This window comes from Scyliorhinus canicula, chromosome 30 (genome assembly GCF_902713615.1).
Source record: "Scyliorhinus canicula chromosome 30, sScyCan1.1, whole genome shotgun sequence".
NCBI classification, from domain to species: Eukaryota; Metazoa; Chordata; class Chondrichthyes; order Carcharhiniformes; family Scyliorhinidae; genus Scyliorhinus; species Scyliorhinus canicula.
The window spans coordinates 12,863,099-12,885,871 of record NC_052175.1 but is presented as its reverse complement, the minus strand read 5'-3'; the positions used below and the strand labels follow the sequence as shown (position 1 = coordinate 12,885,871).

Below are 22,773 nucleotides of genomic sequence, written 5' to 3'. Positions count from 1 at the left end.
ACCCACTCCTAACTGGTCAATATAACCCACTCCCTCACTGGTCAATATAACCCACTCTCTCACTGGTCAATATAACCCACTCCCTCACTGGTCAATATAAACCAACTCCCTCACTGGTCAATATAACCCACTCCCTCACTGGTCAATATAACCAACTCCCTCACTGGTCAATATAACCCACTCTCACTGGTCAATATAACCCACTCTCACTGGTCAATATAACCCACTCTCTCACTGGTCAGTATAACCCACTCTCACTGGTCAATATAACCCACTCTCTCACTGGTCAATATAACCACTCTCTCACTGGTCAATATAACCCACTCTCTCACTGGTCAATATAACCCACTCTCTCACTGGTCAATATAACCCACTCCCTCACTGGTCAATATAACCCACTCTCACTGGTCAATATAACCCACTCTCACTGGTCAATATAACCCACTCTCACTGGTCAATATAACCCACTCTCACTGGTCAATATAACCCACTCCCTCACCGGCCAGTATAACCCACTCTCACTGGTCAATATAACCCACTCTCACTGGTCAATATAACCCACTCCCTCACTGGTCACTATAACCCACTCTCTCACCGGCCAGTATAACCCACTCCCTCACTGGTCAATATAACCCACTCTCACTGGTCAATATAACCCACTCCCTCACTGGTCAATATAACCCACTCTCTCACTGGTCAATATAACCCACTCTCTCACTGGTCAATATAACCCACTCTCTCACTCGCCACAATAACCCACTCCCTCACTGGTCAATATAACCCACTCCCACACTGGTCAATATAACCCACTCTCTCACTGGTCAATATAACCCACTCTCACTGGTCAATATAACCCACTCCCTCATCGGCCAGTATAACCCACTCTCTCACTGGTCAATATAACCCACTCCCTCACTGGTCAATATAACCCACTCTCTCACTGGTCAATATAACCCACTCTCACTGGTCAATATAACCCACTCCCTCACTGGTCAATATAACCCACTCTCTCACTGGTCAATATAACCCACTCTCTCACTGGTCAATATAACCCACTCTCACTGGTCAATATAACCCACTCTCACTGGTCAATATAACCCACTCCCTCACTGGTCAATATAACCCACTCTCACTGGTCAATATAACCCACTCCCTCACTGGTCAATATAACCCACTCCCTCACTGGTCAATATAACCCACTCCCTCACTGGTCAATATAACCTACTCCCTCACTGGTCAATATAACCCACTCTCTCACTGGTCAATATAACCCACTCCCTCACTGGTCAATATAACCCACTCCCTCACTGGTCACTATATCCCACTCCCTCACTGGTCAATATAACCCACTACCTCACTGGTCAATATAACCCACTCTCACTGGTCAATATAACCCACTCCCTCACTGGTCAATATAACCCACTCTCTCACTGGTCAATATAACCCACTCCCTCACTGGTCAATATAACCCACTCTCTCACTGGTCAATATAACCCACTCCCTCACTGGTCAATATAACCCACTCTCACTGGTCAATATAACCCACTCCCTCACTGGTCAATATAACCCACTCCCTCACTGGTCAATATAACCCACTCCCTCACTGGTCAATATAAACCACTCCCTCACTGGTCAATATAACCCACTCTCACTGGTCAATATAACCCACTCTCACTGGTCAATATAACCCACTCTCACTGGTCAATATAACCCACTCTCACTGGTCAATATAACCCACTCTCTCACTGGTCAATATAACCCACTCCCTCACTGGTCAATATAACCCACACTCTCACTGGTCAATATAACCCACTCCCTCACTGGTCAATATAACCCACTCTCACTGGTCAATATAACCCACTCTCACTGGTCAATATAACCCACTCCCTCACTGGTCAATATAACCCACTCTCTCACTCGCCACAATAACCCACTGTCTCATTAACAACACAAGGTGATGCAAAAGTTGTCCGTTTTATAATTTTGAGAGAGGTAGGGTGGGATGTAGGAGCTGGAGGAGTTTACAGAGATAGGGAGGGTATAGGAGCTGGAGGAGGTTACAGAGATAGGGAGGGTATAGGGACTGGAGGCGGTTACAGAGATCGGGAGGGGGTGTGGGGGCTGGAGGAGGTTACAGATAGGGAGGGTGTGTAGGGGGCTGGAGGAGGTTACAGAGATAGGGAGGGGCTGTAGGGACAGAAGGAGGTTACAGAGATAGGGAGGGGGTGTTGGGGCTCGAGGAGGTTACTGAGATAGGGAGGGGTGTCGGGGCTAGAGGAGGTTACAGGGAGGGGGTGTAGGGACTGGAGGAGGTTACAGAGATAGGGAGGGGGTGCAGGGGCTGGAGGAGGTTACAGAGATAGGGAGTGGGTGTAGGGACTGGAGGAGGTTACAGAGATAGGGAGGGGGTGTAGGGACTGGAGGAGGTTACAGAGATAGGGAGGGGGTGTAGGGACTGGAGGAGGTTACAGAGATAGGGAGGAGGTGTAGGGACAGGAGGAGGTTACAGAGATAGGGAGGAGGGGCGTTGAAAAGTATCAGATGCTGTGCTCACCTGGGCCCCACAGAACCTGGCATTGCTGCTCGAAGGTGAGGCAGGCTCCATTGTAGCAGTAGGCCCTGTCCTTGTCACAGGTGTGGCCATTCTTGAGGAAGACATTGGGGGGGCAGTAGGGAGAGTTACCCGTGCAGTATTCAGGCAGGTCGCAATCTCCAAGGGGTGCCCGACAAACACTCGCCGCATGTTTAAGCTGTCGGGTCAAAGTGAAGAAATAACACCTCGTTTAACATCTGACCCTTGACTCCTTTCTGGAGGTCAAGTTGAAGTCTTCGTGTGCGGCCTACAAGCGGTTTCCCCGAATCCCCTCGAGCCGCATTGGATCTACCAATAATTTCTCGTCTCTGAGTCGAAAGGCCTTCGGTTTCAAGTCCCCCCCCCCCCCCCCCCCAGAAACCCCTGTCCACATTCCGGGCCAACATGGGACCCCTGCACCCACTGGGGTGCCATCTTGCGAGAGAGGAGCGTTAAACCAAGAGGCCCCTCTGCTCTCTCGGATGGATAGACTTTTGTTGGGCAAGGGGATTTTGGGCTTACGGAACCAGGGCGATATGGTTGCCGCTGCCTCCCGCCGCCAGGACTCCGGGTTCGATTCCGGCCCCGGGCGACTGCCTGTGCGGAGTCTACATGTTCTCCCCGGGTTTCCTCCGGGTGCTCCGGTTTCTTCCCACAGTCCAAACATGTGCGGGTTAGGTGGATTGGCCGTGCTAAATTGTCCCTTAGTGTCCAAAGATGTACAGGTTAGGTGGATTGGCCGTGCTAAATTGCCCCTTAGTGTCCAAAGATGTACAGGTTAGGTGGATTGGCCGTGCTAAATTGTCCCTTAGTGTACAAAGATGTGCAGGTTGGGTGGATTGGCCGTGCTAAATTGTCCCTTAGTGTCCAAAGATGTGCAGGTTAGGTGGATTGGCCGTGCTAAATTGCCGCTTAGTGTCCAAAGATGTACAGGTTGGGAAGATTGGCCGTGCTAAATTGTCCCTTAGTGACCAAAGATGTGCAGGTTGGGAAGATTGGCCATGCTAAATTGTCCCTTAGTGTCCAAAGATGTGCAGGTTAGGTGGATTGGCCGTGCTAAATTGTCCCTTATTGTCCAAAGATGTGCAGGTTAGGTGGATTGACCGCGCTAAATTGTTCCTTAGTGTCCAAAGATGTGAAGGTTGGTGGATTGGCCGTGCTAAATTGTCCCTTATTGTCCAAAGATGTGCAGGTTAGGTGGATTGGCCGTGCTAAATTGTCGCTTAGTGTCCAAAGATGTGCAGGTTAGGAAGATTGGCCGTGCTAAATTGTCCCTTATTGTCCAAAGATGTACAGGTTGGGAGGATTGACCGTGCTAAATTGTCCCTTAGTGTCCAAAGATGTGCAGGTTAGGCGGATTGGCCGTGCTAAATTGTCCCTTTGTGTCCAAAGATGTGCAGGTTGGGTGGGGTTACGGGGATCAGGCATCAGATTGGGCCTCAGTAGAGTGCTTTTTCGCAAGGGTCAGTGAGAGACCCGATGGGTTGAATGGCCTCCTTCTGCATTGTCATAAATCTATGGATTCTCTGGAGATATAAATCAGCCCTGATCAAATTGAATGGGGTAACAGGCCTGAGGGGCTGAATGGCCTTCTCTTGTGCCGACAAGTAGTTGAGCGGGGAGCAGCTGACGTACATTGATCCCACAAATGGCGGCACGGTGGCACAGTGGTTAGCATTGCTGCCTCACGGCGCCGAGGTCTCAGGTTCGATCCCGGCTCTGGGTCAATGTCCGTGTGGAGTTTGCACATTCTCCCCGTGTCTGCGTGGGTTTCGCCCCCACAATACAAAGATGTGCAGGGTAGGTGGATTGGCCGTGCTAAATTGGCCCTTAATTGGAAAAAATACATAATTTGGTGCGCTAAATTTATTTTTAAAAATACATTGATGCCACAATAACCTGCCTCCCCCCCCCCACTCTCCTCCCCCCGCCACCCACCCCCTCAACTGCTAGCTTCCCCGTGGCCTAGTCGGTCACCAATTTGGTGAGCCACATACCTGGACAAAGCTCTGGGATTTCAGCTTCAAATCTCACCGCGCACGATGGTTGAATTCGAATTTGAATTCAAAAATAAACCTCCTCATCTGCTGCCTCCCAATCAACGACTTTCTGGAGGTCAATTCTGCCGCCCTCCAGCCACTAGGCCCAGAATCGAGCACAATAACGCCCACACGTACCTTACAGTTGGAGCAGCAGGCACCTTCAGAGGAGCACTCTGCCCCTGGGACCAGTTTGCAGCTGGTGGCATTACAACAGGGATCGTCGCACTCCTAACATGAGGAGAGGGAGAGAAAGGGAAAACGTGGTAAGTCACCAAAGGCTTTAGGGGCCTTGACAGTCATTACGAAGGCTGGAAGAAATGCGATCAGGCGATCAAAAGTTACCAAAGGCCTTTTGGGGCCTACACGGTCGTCGTGACGATGCAAAGGCCTGAGAAATTCCGATCGGGCATTTGGAAATTCGCTCGAGGCCTTTGAGGCCTACACGGTCGCCGTGACGATACGGGGGCCTGAGGAATTGCAATCCGGCATTCCAAAAGCTGCGAAAGGGATTTGGGGCCAACGCGGTCGCCACGGCGACGCGAAGGCCTCAGAAGCTCAAATCACCGTTTCAACCCCCACCTTTGAGGAACTGGAGAAACCGTTTAAGCCTGAATGCAAGAACAGTGGCAATCGGTGATAAATATTAACCAGGACCGCCGTATCCCCCTCCCCGCTCTCGGGCATGGGTGGTTTCCATGCGGTTGGTCCAGGAGACTCTCCGCGAGGTGCTCACGTCAGACAGGCCGCAATCGCACTCCTCGTCCTCCTCCACGTAGAGGTTACCGCAGCGCTGGCCCCCGAAGAGCCGCTCCGAGGCTGGGAAGTTGAACAGACACATGGCCCCTCCGTGCTTCAAGCTCCGCTCCAGGTCATCGCGACTGCAGCTGCTGAAGGCTTGCCCAGGGAGAAAGCTGTGAGGGAGAGAGAGAGAGAGAGATGAGAGAGCGTCAACACGTTTTTGATCAAAACAATCCGGATTACTCATTGAAGGAACCTAGTTCTCGCTGGGCGAGGCGCAATATTTGCCGCCCATCGCCAAGTGGCTCCTTGGACTGAGCGTCACGCTCAGAGGGGCTGTTAAAGGTCGGCCAGATTGCTATGGGTGGAGGGTCTGGAGTCACGTGTAGGCCAGACCAGAGAGAGGACAAAAGATTTTCCTCCCTAAAGTACACATTAGTGAATCAGAAGGGTTTTTCTGACAATCGTTGTCGTGATAAAGCTCCCTCTACACTGTCCCCATCAAACACTCCCAGGACAGGTACAGCACGGGGTTAGATACAGAGTAAAGCTTCCCCTACACTGTCCCCATCAAACACTCCCAGGACAGGTACAGCACGAGGTTAGATACAGAGTAAAGCTCCCTCTACACTGTCCCCATCAAACACTCCCAGGACAGGTACAGCACGGGGTTAGATACAGAGTAAAGCTCCCTCTACACTGTCCACATCAAACACTCCCAGGACAGGGACAGCACGGGGTTAGATACAGAGTAAAGCTCCCTCTACACTGTCCCCAACAAACACTCCCAGGACAGGTACAATATGGTAGAACACAGTAGTTCCTCCGACAGTGCGGCATTCCCTCAGCACTGACCTTCCGACAGTGCGGCGCTCCCTCAGTACTGACCCTCTGACAGTGCGGCGCTCCCTCAGTACTGACCCTCCCACAGTGCGGCGCTCCCTCAGTACTGACCCTCTGACAGTGCGGCACTCCCTCAGCACTGACCCTCCGACAGTGCGGCGCTCCCTCAGTACTGACCCTCCCACAGGGCGGCACTCCCTCAGTACTGACCATCTGACAGTGCGGCACTCCCTCAGTACTGACCCTCTGACAGTGCAGCACTCCCTCAGTACTGACCCTCTTACAGTGCGGCACTCTCTCAGTACTGACCCTCTGACAGTGCAGCACTCCCTCAGTACTGACCCTCCCACAGTGCGGTGCTCCCTCAGTACTGACCCTCTTACAGTGCGGCACTCCCTCAGTACTGACCCTCTGACAGCGCGGCGCTCCCTCAGTACTGACCCTCCAACAGTGCAGCACTCCCTCAGTACTGACCCTCCCACAGTGCGGCACTCCCTCAGTACCGACCCCCGGACAGTGCGACACTCCCTCAGTACTGACCCTCGGACAGTGCAGCACTCCCTCAGTACTGACCCTCCCACAGTGCGGCACTCCCTCAGTACTGACCCTCCCACAGTGCAGCACTCCCTCAGTACTGACCCTCGGACAGTGCAGCACTCCCTCAGTACTGACCCTCCCGCAGTGCGACGCTCCCTCAGTACTGACCCTCTGACAGTGCGGCGCTCCCTCAGTACTGACCCTCTGACAGTGCGGCACTCCCTCAGTACTGACCCTCTGACAGTGCGGCACTCCCACAGTACTGACCCTCTGACAGTGCGGCACTCCCTCAGTACTGACCCTCTGACAGTGCGGCACTCCCTCATTACTGACCCTCCCACAGTGCGGCGCTCCCTCAGTACTGACCCTCTGACAGTGCGACACTCCCTCAGTACTGACCCTCTGACAGTGCGGCTCTCCCTCAGTACTGACCCTCCCACAGTGCGGCACTCCCTCAGTACTGACCCTCCCACAGTGCGGCACTCCCTCAGTACTGACCCTCCCACAGGCGGCACTCCCTCAGTACTGACCCTCCCACAGTGCGGCACTCCCTCAGTACTGACCCTCCCGCAGTGCGGCACTCCCTCAGTACTGACCCTCCCACAGTGTGGCACTCCCTCAGTACAGACCCTCTGACAGTGCGGCACTCCCTCAGTACTGACCCTCTGACAGTGCGGCACTCCCTCAGTACTGACCCTCTGACAGTGCGGCGCTCCCTCAGTACTGACCCTCCGACAGTGCGACGCTCCCTCAGTACTGACCCTCCGACAGTGCGGCGTTCCCTCCGTACTGACCCTCCGACAGTGCGACGCTCCCTCAGTACTGACCCTCCCACAGTGCGGCACTCCCTCAGTACTGACCCTCCCACAGTGCGGCGCTCCCTCAGTACTGACCCTCCCACAGTGCGGCGCTCCCTCAGTACTGACCCTCCCACAGTGCGGCGCTCCCTCAGTACTGACCCTCCCACAGTGCGGCACTCCCTCAGTACTGACCCTCCCACAGTGCAGAGCTCCCTCAGTACTGACCCTCTGACAGTGCGGCACTCCCTCAGTACTGACCCTCCCACAGTGCAGCACTCCCTCAGTACTGACCCTCTGACAGTGCGGCACTCCCTCAGCACTGACCCTCTGACAGTGCGGCGCTCCCTCAGTACTGACCCTCCCACAGTGCGACACTCCCTCAGTGCCTCCAGTCGGTGTATCTGCCTGGTTTATGGGGTTGGAGTCTCTGGAATGAGGGTTCTGAAACCCCCGAGCTGACTTGGTGTGTGAGGTGCTTTGCCCATTTTTGCGCCAGTCACCCCCAGGCCTGAAAGTTCTCACCCGGTTGACGGTTCCATGATACAGCCTCCGAGGCGCTTGGAGTTCAGGCAGGTACACTTGCGATCGTCAGTGTCGTGACTGATCCCTAAGTTGTGTCCCAGTTCATGAGCGATCGTCGAGGCAACTCCGAGTACGCTGACCGAGTGATCCTACGATGAAGGAGAACATGGGAAGAGGGGTTTCCCAGGATTAGGAACACCAGAGACGCCATAACAACCTCATTCCGAGCTTTGGAAAGACTCCAATCTCACCCAAATAACAACCACCTCCAGCCCCTACACCCCCCTCCCTATCTCTGTAACCTCCAGCCCCTACACCCCCTCCCTATCTCTGTAACCTCCTCCAGCCCCTACACCCCCTCCCTATCTCTGTAACCTCCTCCAGCCCCTACACCCCCTCCCTATCTCTGTAACCTCCACCAGCCCCTACACTCCCTCCCTATCTCTGTAACCTCCTCCAGCCCCTACACCCCCTCCCTATCTCTGTAACCTCCTCCAGCCCCAACACCCCCCTCCCTATCTCTGTAACCTCCACCAGCCCCTACACCCCCTCCCTATCTCTGTAACCTCCTCCAGCCCCTACACCCCCCTCCCTATCTCTGTAACCACCTCCAGCCCCTACACCCCCTCCCTATCTCTGTAACCTCCTCCAGCCCCTACACCCCCTCCCTATCTCTGTAACCTCCTCCAGCCCCTACACCCCCTCCCTATCTCTGTAACCTCCTCCATCCCCTACATCCCCTCCCTATCTCTGTAACCCCCTCCAGCCCCTACACCCCCTCCCTATCTCTGTAACCTCCTCCAGCCCCTACACCCCCCTCCCTATCTCTGTAACCTCCTCCAGCCCCTACACCCTCTCCCTATCTCTGTAACCCCCTCCAGTCCCTACACCCCCTCCCTATCTCTGTAACCTCCTCCAGCCCCTACACCCCCTCCCTATCTCTGTAACCTCCTCCAGCCCCTACACCCTCTCCCTATCTCTGTAACCCCCTCCAGTCCCTACACCCCCTCCCTATCTCTGTAACCTCCTCCAGCCCCTACACCCCCTCCCTATCTCTGTAACCTCCTCCAGCCCCTACACCCCCTCCCTACGTAACCTCCTCCAGCCCCTACACCCCCTCCGTATCTCTGTAACCACCTCCAGCCCCTACACTCCCTCCCTATCTCTGTAACCTCCTCCAGCCCCTACACCCTCTCCCTATCTCTGTAACCTCCTCCAGCCCCTACACCCCCTCCCTACGTAACCTCCTCCAGCCCCTACACCCCCTCCGTATCTCTGTAACCACCTCCAGCCCCTACACTCCCTCCCTATCTCTGTAACCTCCTCCAGCCCCTACACCCCCTCCCTATCTCTGTAACCTCCTCCAGCCCCTACACCCCCTCCCTATCTCTGTAACCTCCTCCAGCCCCTACACACCCTCCCTATCTCTGTAACCTCCTCCAGCCCCTACACCCCCTCCCTATCTCTGTAACTCCCTCCAACCCCTACACCCCCTCCCTATCTCTGTAACCTCCTCCAGCCCCTACACCCCCTCCCTATCTCTGTAACCTCCTCCAGCCCCTACACCCCCTCCCTATCTCTGTAACCTCCTCCAGTCCCTACACCCCCCTCCCTATCTCTGTAACCTCCTCCAGCCCCTACACCCCCTCCCTATCTCTGTAACCACCTCCAGCCCCTACACTCCCTCCCTATCTCTGTAACCTCCTCCAGCCCCTACACCCCCTCCCTATGTAACCTCCTCCTGCCCCTACACCCCCCTCCCTATCTCTGTAACCTCCTCCAGCCCCTACACCCCCTCCCTATCCCTGTAACCTCCTCCAGCTCCTACACCCCCTCCCTATCTCTGTAACCTCCTCCAGCCCCCTACACCCCCTCCCTATCTCTGTAACCTCCTCCAGCCCCTACAGCCCCTCCGTATCTCTGTAACCACCTCCAGCCCCTACACTCCCTATCTCTGTAACCTCCTCCAGCCCCTACACCCTCTCCCTATCTCTGTAACCTCCTCCAGCCCCTACACCCCCTCCCATCTCTGTAACCTCCTCCAGCCCCTACACCCCTCCCTATCTCTGTAACCTCCTCCAGCCCCTACACCCCCTCCCTATCTCTGTAACCTCCTCCAGCACCTACACCCCCTCCCCATCTCTGTAACCTCCTCCAGCCCCTACACCCCCCCCATCTCTGTAACCTCCTCCAGCCCCTACACCCCCTCCCTATCTCTGTAACCTCCTCCAGCCCCTACACCCCCTCTCTATCTCTGTAGCCTCCTCCAGCCCCTACACACCCTCCCTATCTCTAACCTCCTCCAGCCCCTACACCCCCCTCCCTATCTCTGTAACCCTCCTCCAGCCCCTACACCCCCTCCCTATCTCTGTAACCTCCTCCAGCCCATACACCCCCTCCCTATCTCTGTAACCTCCTCCAGCCCCCACACCCCCTCCCTATCTCTGTAACCTCCTCCAGCCCCTACACCCCCTCCCTATCTCTGTAACCTCCTCCAGCCCCCACACCCCCTCCCGATCTCTGTAACCTCCTCCAGCCCATACACCCCCTCCCTATCTCTGTAACCTCCTCCAGCCCCCACACCCCCTCCCTATCTCTCAACCTCCTCCAGCCCCTACACCCCCTCCCTCTCTCTGTAACCTCCTCCAGCCCCCACACCCCCTCCCTATCTCTGTAACCTCCTCCAGCCCCTACACCCCCTCCCTATCTCTGTAACCTCCTCCAGCCCCTACACCCCCTCCCTATCTCTGTAACCTCCTCCAGCCCCTACACCCCCTCCCTATCTCTGTAACCTCCTCCAGCCCCTACACCCCCTCCCTATCTCTGTAGCCACCTCCAGCCCCTACACCCCCTCCCTATCTCTGTAACCTCCTCCAGCCCTTACACCCCCTCCCTATCTCTGTAACCCCCTCCAACCCCTACACCCCCCTCCCTATCTCTGTAACCTCCTCCAGCTCCCTACACCCCCCTCCCTATCTCTGTAACCTCCTCCAGCCCCTACACCCCCCTCCCTATCTCTGTAACCTCCTCCAGCTCCTACACCCCCTCCCTATCTCTGTAACCTCCTCCAGCCCCTACACCCCCTCCCTATCTCTCTAACCTCCAGCCCCTACACCCCCTCCCTATCTCTGTAACCTCCTCCAGCCCCTCCACCCCCTCCCTATCTCTCTAACCTCCAGCCGCTACACCCCCTCCCTATCTCTCTAACCTCCTCCAGCCCCTGCACCCCCTCCCTATCTCTCTAACCTCCAGCTCCCTTTAACCCCCTGAGATCTCTGCTGTCCTCCAATTCCGGCCTCTTGACCACCCCCCCCCCCCAATTCCCATCACTCCACCATTGGCGGCCGTGCCTTTAGCTGCCTGGGGGGGGGGCTGAGCTCTGGAATCCCTCCCTAAACCTCTCCACCTCTCTCGCTCTCACACTCTCTCTCTTACTTTCCCTCACTCTGTCTATCTCCGCCTCGTTCTGCCTCCACCTTGCTCTGTCTCTATCAGTCTTTCTTTCACTCTCTCTCTCCCTATTTCTGTCTCTGTCTCGCGCTCTTTCTCTCTGTCGGTCTCTCTCTCTGTCTGTCTCTCTCTCTGTCTGTCTCTGTCTCTGTCTCTCTATCTGTCTGTCTCTCTCTCTCTGTCTGTCTCTCTCTCTGTCTGTCTCTCTCTCTCTGTCTCTCTCTCTCTGTCTCTCTCTCTGTCCATCTCCACTTTGCTATCTCTCTCTCTTTACCTCTCTGTCTCTTTTTCTCCCTCTCTATCCCTAGTTCTCTCTCTCTGTCTCTCTCCCTCTGTCTCTGTCCCTCTCTCTGTCCTCCTCTCTCTCCCTCTGTCTCTGTCCCTCTCTCTGTCTCTCTCTCTCTGTCTCTGTCCCTCTCTCTGTCCTCCTCTCTCTCCCTCTCTCTCTGTCCCTCTCTCTGTTCTCTCTCTCTGTCTCTCTCTCTCTCTCTCACTCTCTGTCTCTGTCTCTCTCTCTCTCTGTCTGATATATACATATATATATATATAGATATCTCCTTTAAGACGCTCTATAAAACCGACCTGTTTGATTGGGCTGTTGTTCTCCCTCGCTGAATGTGTCTCGATCTGGTTCGGGGGGGTCACACATTGTTTGTCCCTGCCTCTGCTGGGAAACGTTGGGATGTTTGAAGAGGATATATAAATGAAAGGTGCGTGGGTGTCCCGCTCGGCCCAGCTCCCCAGTGGCGAGGTTCCACCAGAGGGCAAAGTCAAACACCTGGGGAAAGAGGATTCACGTCCCCACCTCCCTGCGGGGGAGTAGCGGGAAAGTTATCCACTGGTTACCCACCCTCCTGTCGTCATTTACCCCCCCCTAATCCAAACCCCCTCCTCCCCACCTTGGTGATTTTGAACGTCGCCTCGATTAAACCTCCCCCTTAACCTTTCTTTTTCTCTGAGGAGAACAATCCGAGCTCCTTCAGTCTTTCTCCACATGAAGTCCCCCCGTCCCTGATATTTCACGCACAATCCTTCGGGAAGGTGCCCCCGCATCTCTGGCTTCAGTCGGCCTCAGGATCCAGTGGGTCTCAAGCTGCAGTAGGCCTCAGAGTCCGGTCAGCCTCAGGCTCCGGCAGGCCTCAGGCTCCGGTAGGCCTCAGGCTCCGGTCGGCCTCAGGCTCCGGCAGGCCTCAGGCTCCGGCAGGCCTCAGGCTCCGGCAGGCCTCAGGCTCCGGCCGGCCTCAGCATCAAGTCGCCTCAGGCTCCGGTCGGCCTCAGGCTCCAGCAGGCCTCAGGCTCCGGCAGGCCTCAGGCTCCGGTAGGCCTCAGGCTCCGGCAGGCCTCAGGCTCCGGTAGGCCTCAGGCTCCGGTAGGCCTCAGACTCCATTATGCCTCAGAGTCCGGTCAGCCTCAGAGTCCGGTCAGCCTCAGGCTCCGGCAGGCCTCAGGCTCCGGTCAGCCTCAGAGTCTGGTCAGCCTCAGGCTCCGGTAGGCCTCAGGCTCCGGTCGGCCTCAGAGTCCGGTCAGCCTCAGGCTCCGGCAGGCCTCAGGCTCCGATAGGCCTCAGGCTCCGGCAGGCCTCAGGCTCCGGCAGGCCTCAGGCTCCGGTCGGCCTCAGGCTCTGGCAGGCCTCAGGCTCCGGTAGGCCTCAGGCTCCTGTCGGCCTCAGGCTCCGGTAGGCCTCAGGCTCCGGCAGGCCTCAGGCTCCGGCAGGCCTCAGGCTCCGGCAGGCCTCAGGCTCCGGTCGGCCTCAGGCTCCGGTAGGCCTCAGGCTCCAGTAGGCCCAAACCACAGTGAATTCCCTTACCACGTTGACTCCACCCGAACGATCCCTGGAACACATGGAGCTCTGAGATGCCATGCCAACAGTGCTGCCGTTAAACGATCCCCCTCTGAAAGATACAAAGACAAAACTCAGGATTCTGCTCCGTTACCCCCCCCCCCCCCCCCCCCCGACCCTTCTCTGTCTTCTGGCGCAAGGGCCTAGCTCACAACCTCAACTGGCGACCAGCGTCAAGCACCCACGGGTTGGCCGTCTCTCAGTGGGCAAAGGTCGTATCTCAGAGCTCGATGGTAACGGGTTTGAGGCCTATCTGGGGGTGGCAGAGAGAATGGACGGGTGTCGCCCGAGTCCCGTAAATCCAACCTGGTATTCCAGGCAGAGCTGAAGGGGTTTCTGAGCCATCGGAGGTGCCGTGTCCCAGATCCCCTCTCAGGACCACAGAACCTTTTCAGAAATACCCGCCCCCTCCCTCCACACCTTTTCCCGACGCAAACAAGTGTTGGCAAAGGGATTGTCGGCCTGGATTAAGGGGCTCTCGATGTTGGGGAGCTTTTCTGATTGGAGGGCTGTGACTAGTGGTGTTCCGCAGGGATCAGTGCTGGGACCTTTGCTGTTCGTAGTATATATAAATGATTTGGAGGAAAATGTAACTGGTCTGATTAGTAAGTTTGCAGACGACACAAAGGTTGGTGGAATTGCGGATAGCGATGAGGACTGTCAGAGGATACAGCAGGATTTAGATCGTTTGGAGACTTGGGCGGAGAGATGGCAGAGGGAGTTTAATCCGGACAAATGTGAGGGAATGCATTTTGGAAGGTCGAATACAGGTAGGGAATATACAGTGAATGGTAGAACCCTCAAGAGTATTGACAGTCAGAGGGATCTAGGTGTACAGGTCCACAGGTCACTGAAAGGGGCAACACAGGTGGAGAAGGTAGTCAAGAAGGCATACGGCATGCTTGCCTTCATTGACCGGGGCATTGAGTATAAGAATTGGCAAGTCATGTTGCAGCTGTATAGAACCTTAGTTAGGCCACACTTGGAGTATAGTGTTCAATTCTGGTTGCCACACTACCAGAAAGATGTGGAGGCTTTAGAGCAGGTGCAGAAGAGATTTACCAGGGTGTTGCCTGGTATGGAGGGCATTAGCTATGAGGAGCGGTTGAATAAACTCGGTTTGTTCTCACTGGAACGACGGAGGTTGAGGGGCGACCTGATAGAGGTCTACAAAATTATGAGGGGCATAGACAGAGTGGATAGTCAGAGGCTTCTCCCCAGGGTAGAGGGGTCAATTACTAGGGGGCATAGGTTTAAGGTGCGAGGGGCAAGGTTGAGAGGAGATGTACGAGGAAAGTTTTTTACACGGAGGGTAGTGGGTTCCTGGAACTCGCTGCCGGAGGAGGTGGTGGAAGCAGGGGCATTCATAGACATTCATAGAATTCGCAGTGCAGAAGGAGGCCATTCGGCCCATCGAGTCTGCACCGGCTCTTGGAAAGAGCACCCTACCCAAGCCCACACCTCCCCCCTATCCCCATAACCCAGCAACCCCACCCAACACCGAGGGCAATTTTGGACACTAAGGGCAATTTATCACGGCCAATCCCCTAACCTGCACATCTTTGGACTGTGGGAGGAAACCGGAGCACCCGGAGGAAACCCACGCACACACGGGGAGGACGTGCAGACTCCACACAGACAGTGACCCAAGCCGGGGAATCGAACCTGGGACCCTGGAGCTGTGAAGCATTTATGCTAACCACCATGCTACCGTGCTGCGCTTTGAAGGTGCCGTGACTCACATCAGCAGCTGGGCGTTGTCGTGAGGAAGTCTGGACAGCAGGTCCTCCTCCCGCCATTTTAGGAAGCTTTTCAAGGTGTCTCCGGGGCTCTTGACGATCCGGATGGGGTCCTTCTTGCTCCACACCTCCACGCCGACCAGCGCTACCCGGATGTTGAGGGGCCTGTAAAACTGGACCACAGAATCACAGTCTCGATGGTACGTCAGCGACCAATCGGATTGCCACAACGGCTGGCATGGCGACGGACCAGGGTTTTACCTCGTGCTTCACAGGAATGTTTATCAGGCAGCGAGAGAGAGACAGAGAGACACAGAGACAGAGAGAGAGACAGAGAGAGAGACACACAGAGAGAGACACAGAGAGAGACAGACAGAGAGAGACAGAGAGAGACAGAGAGAGAGAGAGAGACAGAGAGACAGAGAGAGACAGTGAGAGACAGAGAGAGAGACAGAGAGAGAAAGAGACAGAGACACAAATAGTGAGCGACAGAGAGACAGAGAGAGAGAGGGACAGAGAGAGAGAGAGAGACAGAGAGAGACGGAGAGAGAGACAGAGAGAGACAGAGAGAGAAAGAGACAGAGAGACAAATAGTGAGCGACAGAGACAGAGAGAGAGAGAGACAGAGAGAGAGAGAGGGACAGAGAGAGAGAGAGACAGAGAGAGAGAGAGACAGAGAGGAGACAGAGAGAGAGACAGAGGAGGGACAGAGAGAGGAGACAGAGAGAGAGGATAGTGAGAGAGAGAGACAGAGAGAGGAGACAGAGAGAGAGAGAGAGACAGAGAGAGAGACATAGAGAGAGAGACAGAGATAGTGAGACAGAGAGAGACAGAGAGAGAGCAGAGAAGAGAGACAGAGAGACACAGAGCAGAGAGAGACAGAGAGAGAGAGACAGAGAGAGAGAGAGAGACAGGAGAGAGAGACAGAGAGAGAGACACAGAGAGGACAGAGACGAGAGAGAGACAGAGAGAGAGAGAGACAGAGAGAGAGACAGAGACAGAGAGAGAGACAGAGAGAGAGACAGAGACAGAGAGAGAGACAGAGAGAGAGGAGAGAGACAGAGAGAGAGAGAGACAGCTGAAGGCACAGCCGCCAATGGTGGGAACGATGGGAATGGGTGGGGAAGGGCCGGAATTGGAGGAGAGCAGAGATCCCGGAGATAGAAATGGGCAAGGTCAGGGCCACAAGGAGGTCAATCGCGAGGCACAGTTAAACCCATACATTGACATGCACGAGGTGCCAGGAGTTGCTCTAGAAGGTTCTATACTCACTGCATCCACCTGGTTAGCGATCTCCAACAGGCGCATTTGCAACGCTTTGAGATTATAGCCACTGTTTCGAAACTGTCGGAAAATATGAAATGGAATTGAACACAGGCCAATCACAGTTGGCTAACACAACTCATTAAATATGTCTGTCGCCCCCTCACCCACTGACGTATCATCCCATCCGCCCATTGCACCAGCGCCTATCCTCCCTCTGTCATGGCGGAGAGCGTCACAGCCAATCACGTGCCTCTTTGGGAGTGAGGCCACGGCTGACACATCTGCAATGTGACAGCCAATCCGTGCATTGCCAGCTGCCACATACCCCGGTTTATACATTCTCCAGTGAAGTTGGGTGAGGAACAATTATTGGCCCCGGGAATCCGGAGGGGATTTCCGCCCTGCCTCCATCTCCCCGATCGATGGGAGCGTGAGCGAGTTGCAGGGATGGTCTTCAACGGGAGAGTTAGGGGGTTAGAGGGATGGTCTTCGATGGGAGAGGTAGGGGATTAGAGGGATGGTCTTCAACGGGAGAGTTAGGGGATTAGAGGGATGGTCTTCGATGGCAGAGTTAGGGGATTAGAGGGATGGTCTTCGATGGGAGAGTTGGGGGATTAGAGGGATGGTCTTCGATGGGAGAGTTGGGGGATTAGAGGGATGGTCTTCGATTGGAGAGTTGGGGGATTAGAGGGATGGTCTTCGATGGGAGAGTTAGGGGATTAGAGAGATGGTCTTCGATGGGAGAGTTAGGGGATTAGAGAGATGGTATTCGATGGGAGGGTTCGGGGATTAGAGCGATGGTCTTCGATGGGAGAGTTAGGGGATTAGAGGGATGTTCTTCGATGGGAGAGTTAGGGGATTAGAGGGATGGTCTTCGATGATCGGGTTTGGGATTAGAGAGATGGTCTTCGATGGGAGAGTTAGGGGATTAGAGGGATGGTCTTCGATGGGAGAGTTAGGGGATTGGAGGGATGGTCTTCGATGATTGAGTTAGGGGATTAGAGGGATGGTCTTCGATGATTGAGTTAGGGGATTAGAGGGATGGTCTTCGATGATTGAGTTAGGGGATTAGAGGGATGGTCTGCGATGGGAGAGTTAAGGATTTGGAGGGATGGTCTTCGATGGGAGAGTTAGGGGATTAGAGGGATGGTCTTCGATAGGGGAGCTCGGGGATTCGAGGGATGGCCCTCGATGGCAGAGTTACGGGATTGGAGGGGTGGTCTTCGATGGGAGATTTACGGGTTTAGAGTGGTGGTCTTTGATGGAAGGGTTGGGGGATTTGAGGGATAGTCTTCAATTGATCTCTCCCGTTGAAAACAGTGTCTAATCCCTGAGCGAGTTGCAATGCCTCTGTGGCCAAACATGGGTCCAAGCTTCAGATTAAGCGGGACTTAAGTAAGCGATGTGGAATTAACCCTCTGCAGTTCGAAGGCAACAAGTCGATCACTCTACCTCTTTATTGTCAGCAACCATCACCAGCTCAACGTATTTCCTTTCCGACAGAATGTCCCTCTTTGACTGGGGGAAAAAGAAGGTATATTCTTAAAAGTGCAGCCCCCGGTATGTAATTAAATACACCTCTGTTCATCTGACATACTTCGGAGAACATCGGTGAGTCCACAACAGAACAGAATAAATATTCACAATCTGAGAAGGCCAATTGGCCCATCACTCCCCCTCCCAGTAAAGGCTGTCCCTCTCATCCCTTAGGCTCCCGTTGCAGGCTCTCCCTCAAACCTTGTAACTCTCCTATCGAAAGCCATTCCCCTAACCTCTTAACTCCCTCAACGAAGACTATCCAACTAATCGGCGGCACGGTAGCACAGTGGTTAGCACTGTGGCTTCACAGCGCCAGGGTCCCAGGTTCGATTCCCCGCTGGGTCACTGTCTGTGCGGAGCCTGCACGTTCTCCCCGTGTGTGCGTGGGTTTCCCTCCGGGCGCTCCGGTTTCCTCCCACAAGTCCCGAGAGACGTGCTGTTAGGTAAATTGGACATTCTGAATTCTCCCTCTGTGTACCCGAACAGGCGCCGGAGTGTGGCGACTAGGGGATTTTCACAGTAACTTCATTGCAGTGTTAATGTAAGCCTACTTGTGACAATAAAGATTATTATTATTATTACTCCCCTATTGAAGACCATCCCTCTAATCTCCTAACTCTCCCATCGAAACCCATCCCTCTAATCCCCTAACTCTCCCATCGAAGCCCATCCCTCTAACCCCCTAACTCTCCCATCGAAGACCATCCCTCTAATCTCCTATCTCTCCCATTGAAGACCATCCCTCTAATCCCCTAACTCTCCCATCGAAGACCATCCCTTTAATCCCCTAACTCTCCCATCAAAGACCATCCCTCTAATCTCCTAACTCTCCCATCGAAGACCATCCCTCTAATCCCCTAACTCTCCCATCGAAGACCATCCCTCTAATCCCCTAAATCTCCCATCAAAGACCATCCCTCTAATCCCCTAACTCTCCCATTGAAGACCATCCCTCTAATCCCCTAACTCTGCCATCGAAGACCATCCCTCTAAGCCCCTCACTCTCCCATCGAAGCCCATCTATCTATCCCCCTAACTCTCCGATTGAAGACAATTCTTCCCCTTCCCTAACTCTCCGATTGAAGACCATCCCTCTAATCTCCTAACTCTCCCATCGAAGACCATCCCTCTAAGCCCCTCACTCTCCCATCGAAGCCCATCCATCTATCCCCCAACTCTCTGATTGAAGACGATTCTTCCCCTTCCCTAACTCTCCGATTGAAGACCATCCCTCTAAACCCCTAACTCTCCCATCGAAGACCATCCCTCTAATCCCCTGTCTCTCCCATCGAAGACCATCACTCTAAACCCCTAACTCTCCCATCGAAGACCATCCCTCTAATCCCCTAACTCTCCCATCGAAGACCATCCCTCTAATCCCCTAACTCTCCCATCGAAGACCATCCCTCTAATCCCCTGTCTCTCCCATCGAAGCCCATCCCTCTAATCCCCCAACTCTCCCATCGAAGACCATCCCTCTAATCACCTAACTCTCCCATCGAAGACCATCCCTCTAATCACCTAACTCTCCCATCGAAGACCATCCCTCTAATCACCTAACTCTCCAATCGAAGACCACCCCTCCCCTAACTCTTCCACTCTAACACCGGGTTCTTTCTCAAGGCCGTACCCTGTGAAGAGTTGCGTTGTCCTGCTGGTGAGCGACGTGTTCCTGAGTATTGGGACTGACGGCACAGCGCTTCACATTGAAGTGGACCACCTCCCTCCTGTGGATGAGGTGCACTTGATCCTCATCTCCCACCAGCGGTTCGATCGCAAAACTCTGATTCCTGGTCAACACGATCAACCCTCTGCAGGGGAGGGGGAAAGAAGAACAGTGTTTCCAAATGTGGCAGAGACCTACGATGGAAATGACCTGCGAATTTACCATTGGGCGACAATGAGGTCATTGATATAAAATGTGAACTCTGACCTTTATATGTGGTCAAAGGGTTCGCTTGGTGCCTGAGAGGCCTTTCGAGTGACCCTGGACCCTTAACGCTGGGAGATGTTCAGTTGAAGCGCACGTGAAGTATATTTTTTATCCCATGTGTAAATATTTAATCTTTAAACTGATGTAGGTGATTAATGGGCTGGATTCCCTCAACCCCATATTTCCTGGCGTTTCTCGAGGGGCAATTTGGGATGGTCAATAAATGCTGGGTCGTCAGCGTTGCTGCCTCTCGGCGCTGAGGACCCAGGTTCGAATCCCGGCCCTGGGTCACTGTCCGTGAGGAGTTTGCACATTCTCCCCGTGTCTGCGTGGGTTTCGCCCCCACAACCCCAAAATGATGTGCAGGGGTAGGTGGATTGGCCAGGCTAAACTGCCCCTTAATTGGGAAAAAGAATTGGGTACTCTAAATTTTGATAAACATAAATAAATAAAATAAGTGCTGGGTCCAGTCAATGCGTCCTCCTGCCTTGATTCCTGACAGGGTGGTCAAGGCTTCGGACAAGGCCATTCGGCCCGTGCTGTTTCACCAAAGGGGCAGAGCGTGAGAAACTGCTCCACTCTGCAACTGGCCACTGAGGCGAGAGCTTCGATACCTCAAGGGGCGCGACCTCGAAGCGAGCGAAGGATTAGGGCCCTCTCCCAGTCAAAGGGAAGAGGAGGGGGGGGGGGTGCGGAGATGGTGCGGGGAGGCAGAGAGGGCGCCCTCTCGATGACCTTACCTTAGCCCCGAGCAAAGGCTGACGCTGACATGGGACTCCGGAAAACCTTGAACAACGCCATGGTAATAGCAGTTAATCTGCAAAATAGCAAAGAGGGAGTTATTCCCAACATGCACATCACAGGCTCGTTTCTCCCCGACTGCCCTCCCCAAGTTAGACACTCGGCATTCAGTTCTTATTAATATCCACACGGACGGGCAGCACGGTGGCGCAGAGGTTAGTGCTGCTGCCTCACGGCGCCGAGGTCCCAGGTTCGATCCCGGCTCTGGGTCACTGTCCGTGTGTAGTTTGCACATTCTCTCCCCGTGTCTGCATGGGTTTCGCCCCCACAACCCAAAAGATGAGCAGGGTAGGTGGATTGGCCGTGCTAAATTGTCCCTTAGTGTTCAAAGATGTGCAGGTTAGGTGGATTGGCCGTGCTAAATTGTCCCTTAGTGTCCAAAGATGTGCAGGTTAGGTCGATTGGCCGTGCTAAATTGTCCCTTAGTGTCCAAAATGTGCAGGTTAGGTGGATTGGCCATGCTAAATTGTCCCTTAGTGTCCAAAGATGTACAGGTTAGGTGGATTGGCCGTGCTAAATTGTCCCTTAGTGTCCAAAGATGTGCAGGTTAGGTGGATTGGCCATGCTAAATTGTCCCTTGGTGTCCAAAGATGTGCAGGTTAGGTGGATTGGCCCTGCTAAATTGCCCCTTAATGCCCAAAGATGTGCAGGCTAGGTGGATTGGCCGTGCTGAATTGTCCCTTAGTGTCCAGAGATGTGCAGGTTAGGTGGATTGGCCGTGCTAAATTGCCCCTTAGTGTCCAAAGATGTGCAGGTTAGGTGGATTGGCCGTGCTAAATTGTCCCTTGGTGTCCAAAGATGTGCAGGTTAGGTGGATTGGCCGTGCTAAATTGTCCCTTAGTGTCCAAAGATGTGCAGGTTAGGTGGATTGGCCGTGCTAAATTGTCCCTTAGTGTCCAAAGATGTACAGGTTAGGTGGATTGGCCGTGCTAAATTGTCCCTTGGTGTCCAAAGATGTGCAGGTTAGGTGGATTGGCCGTGCTAAATTGTCCCTTAGTGTCCAAAGATGTGCAGGTTAGGTGGATTGGCCGTGCTAAATTGTCCCTTAGTGTCCAAAGATGTACAGGTTAGGTGGATTGGCCGTGCTAAATTGTCCCTTAGTGTCCAAAGATGTGCAGGTTAGGTGGATTGGCCGTGCTAAATTGTCTCTTAGTGTCCAAAGATGTGCAGGTTAGGTGGATTGGCCGTGCTAAATTGCCCCTTAGTGTCCAAAGATGTGCAGGTTAGGTGGATTGGCCGTGCTAAATTGTCCCTTGGTGTCCAAAGATGTGCAGGTTAGGTGGATTGGCCGTGCTAAATTGTCCCTTAGTGTCCAAAGATGTGCAGGTTAGGGGGATTGGCCATGCTAAATTGTCCCTTAGTGTCCAAAGATGTACAGGTTAGGTGGATTGGCCGTGCTAAATTGTCCCTTAGTGTCCAAAGATGTGCAGGTTAGGTCGATTGGCCGTGCTAAATTGTCCCTTAGTGTCCAAAGATGTGCAGGTTAGGTGGATTGGCCGTGCTAAATTGTCCCTTAGTGTCCAAAGATGTGCAGGTTTGATGGATTGACCGTGCTAAATTGTCCCTTAGTGTGCAAAGATGTGCAGGTTAGTTGGATTGGCCGTGCTAAATTGCCCCTTAGTGTCCAAAGATGTGCAGGTTAGGTGGATTGGCCGTGCTAAATTGCCCCTTAATGTCCAAAGATGTACAGGTTAGGTGGATTGGCCGTGCTAAATTGTCCCTTGGTGTCCAAAGATGTGCAGGTTAGGTGGATTGGCCGTGCTAAATTGTCCCTTAGTGTCCAAAAATGTGCAGGTTAGGTGGATTGGCCGTGCTAAATTGTCCCTTAGTGTCCAAAGATGTACAGGTTAGGTGGATTGGCCGTGCTAAATTGTCCCTTAGTGTCCAAAGATGTGCAGGTTAGGTCGATTGGCCGTGCTAAATTATCCCTTAGTGTCCAAAGATGTGCAGGTTTGATGGATTGACCGTGCTAAATTGTCCCTTAGTGTCCAAAGATGTGCAGGTTAGGTGGATTGGCTGTGCTAAATTGTCCCTTAAGTGGAAAAATTAATTGGGTACCCTAAATTTATAATTAAAAAAATTTTTTAATATATGCTCTCCGACTGCCCACACTCCTTCCAGCCAAGAAGGTGACACCTCCGCTCGTCGATG

At 54.0% G+C, this 22,773-nt stretch overlaps 1 protein-coding gene across 1 annotated transcript in view; it reads right to left on the bottom strand.

Annotated features, from left to right (window-relative positions):
- adam15 (ADAM metallopeptidase domain 15) overlaps positions 1-22,773 on the bottom strand; it is a 39,060-nt gene that overhangs the window by 9,119 nt on the left and 7,168 nt on the right. Inside the window, exons 2-11 of the mRNA XM_038787085.1 lie at positions 20,562-20,638; positions 19,519-19,699; positions 17,802-17,867; positions 16,356-16,427; positions 15,087-15,256; positions 13,312-13,396; positions 8,055-8,203; positions 5,348-5,525; positions 4,750-4,842; positions 2,555-2,750 (exon numbers count right to left, since the gene is read on the bottom strand). Coding sequence (XP_038643013.1) covers positions 2,555-2,750; positions 4,750-4,842; positions 5,348-5,525; positions 8,055-8,203; positions 13,312-13,396; positions 15,087-15,256; positions 16,356-16,427; positions 17,802-17,867; positions 19,519-19,699; positions 20,562-20,638 — 1,267 coding nt within the window. The remainder of the gene's footprint in view (positions 1-2,554; positions 2,751-4,749; positions 4,843-5,347; positions 5,526-8,054; positions 8,204-13,311; positions 13,397-15,086; positions 15,257-16,355; positions 16,428-17,801; positions 17,868-19,518; positions 19,700-20,561; positions 20,639-22,773) is intronic.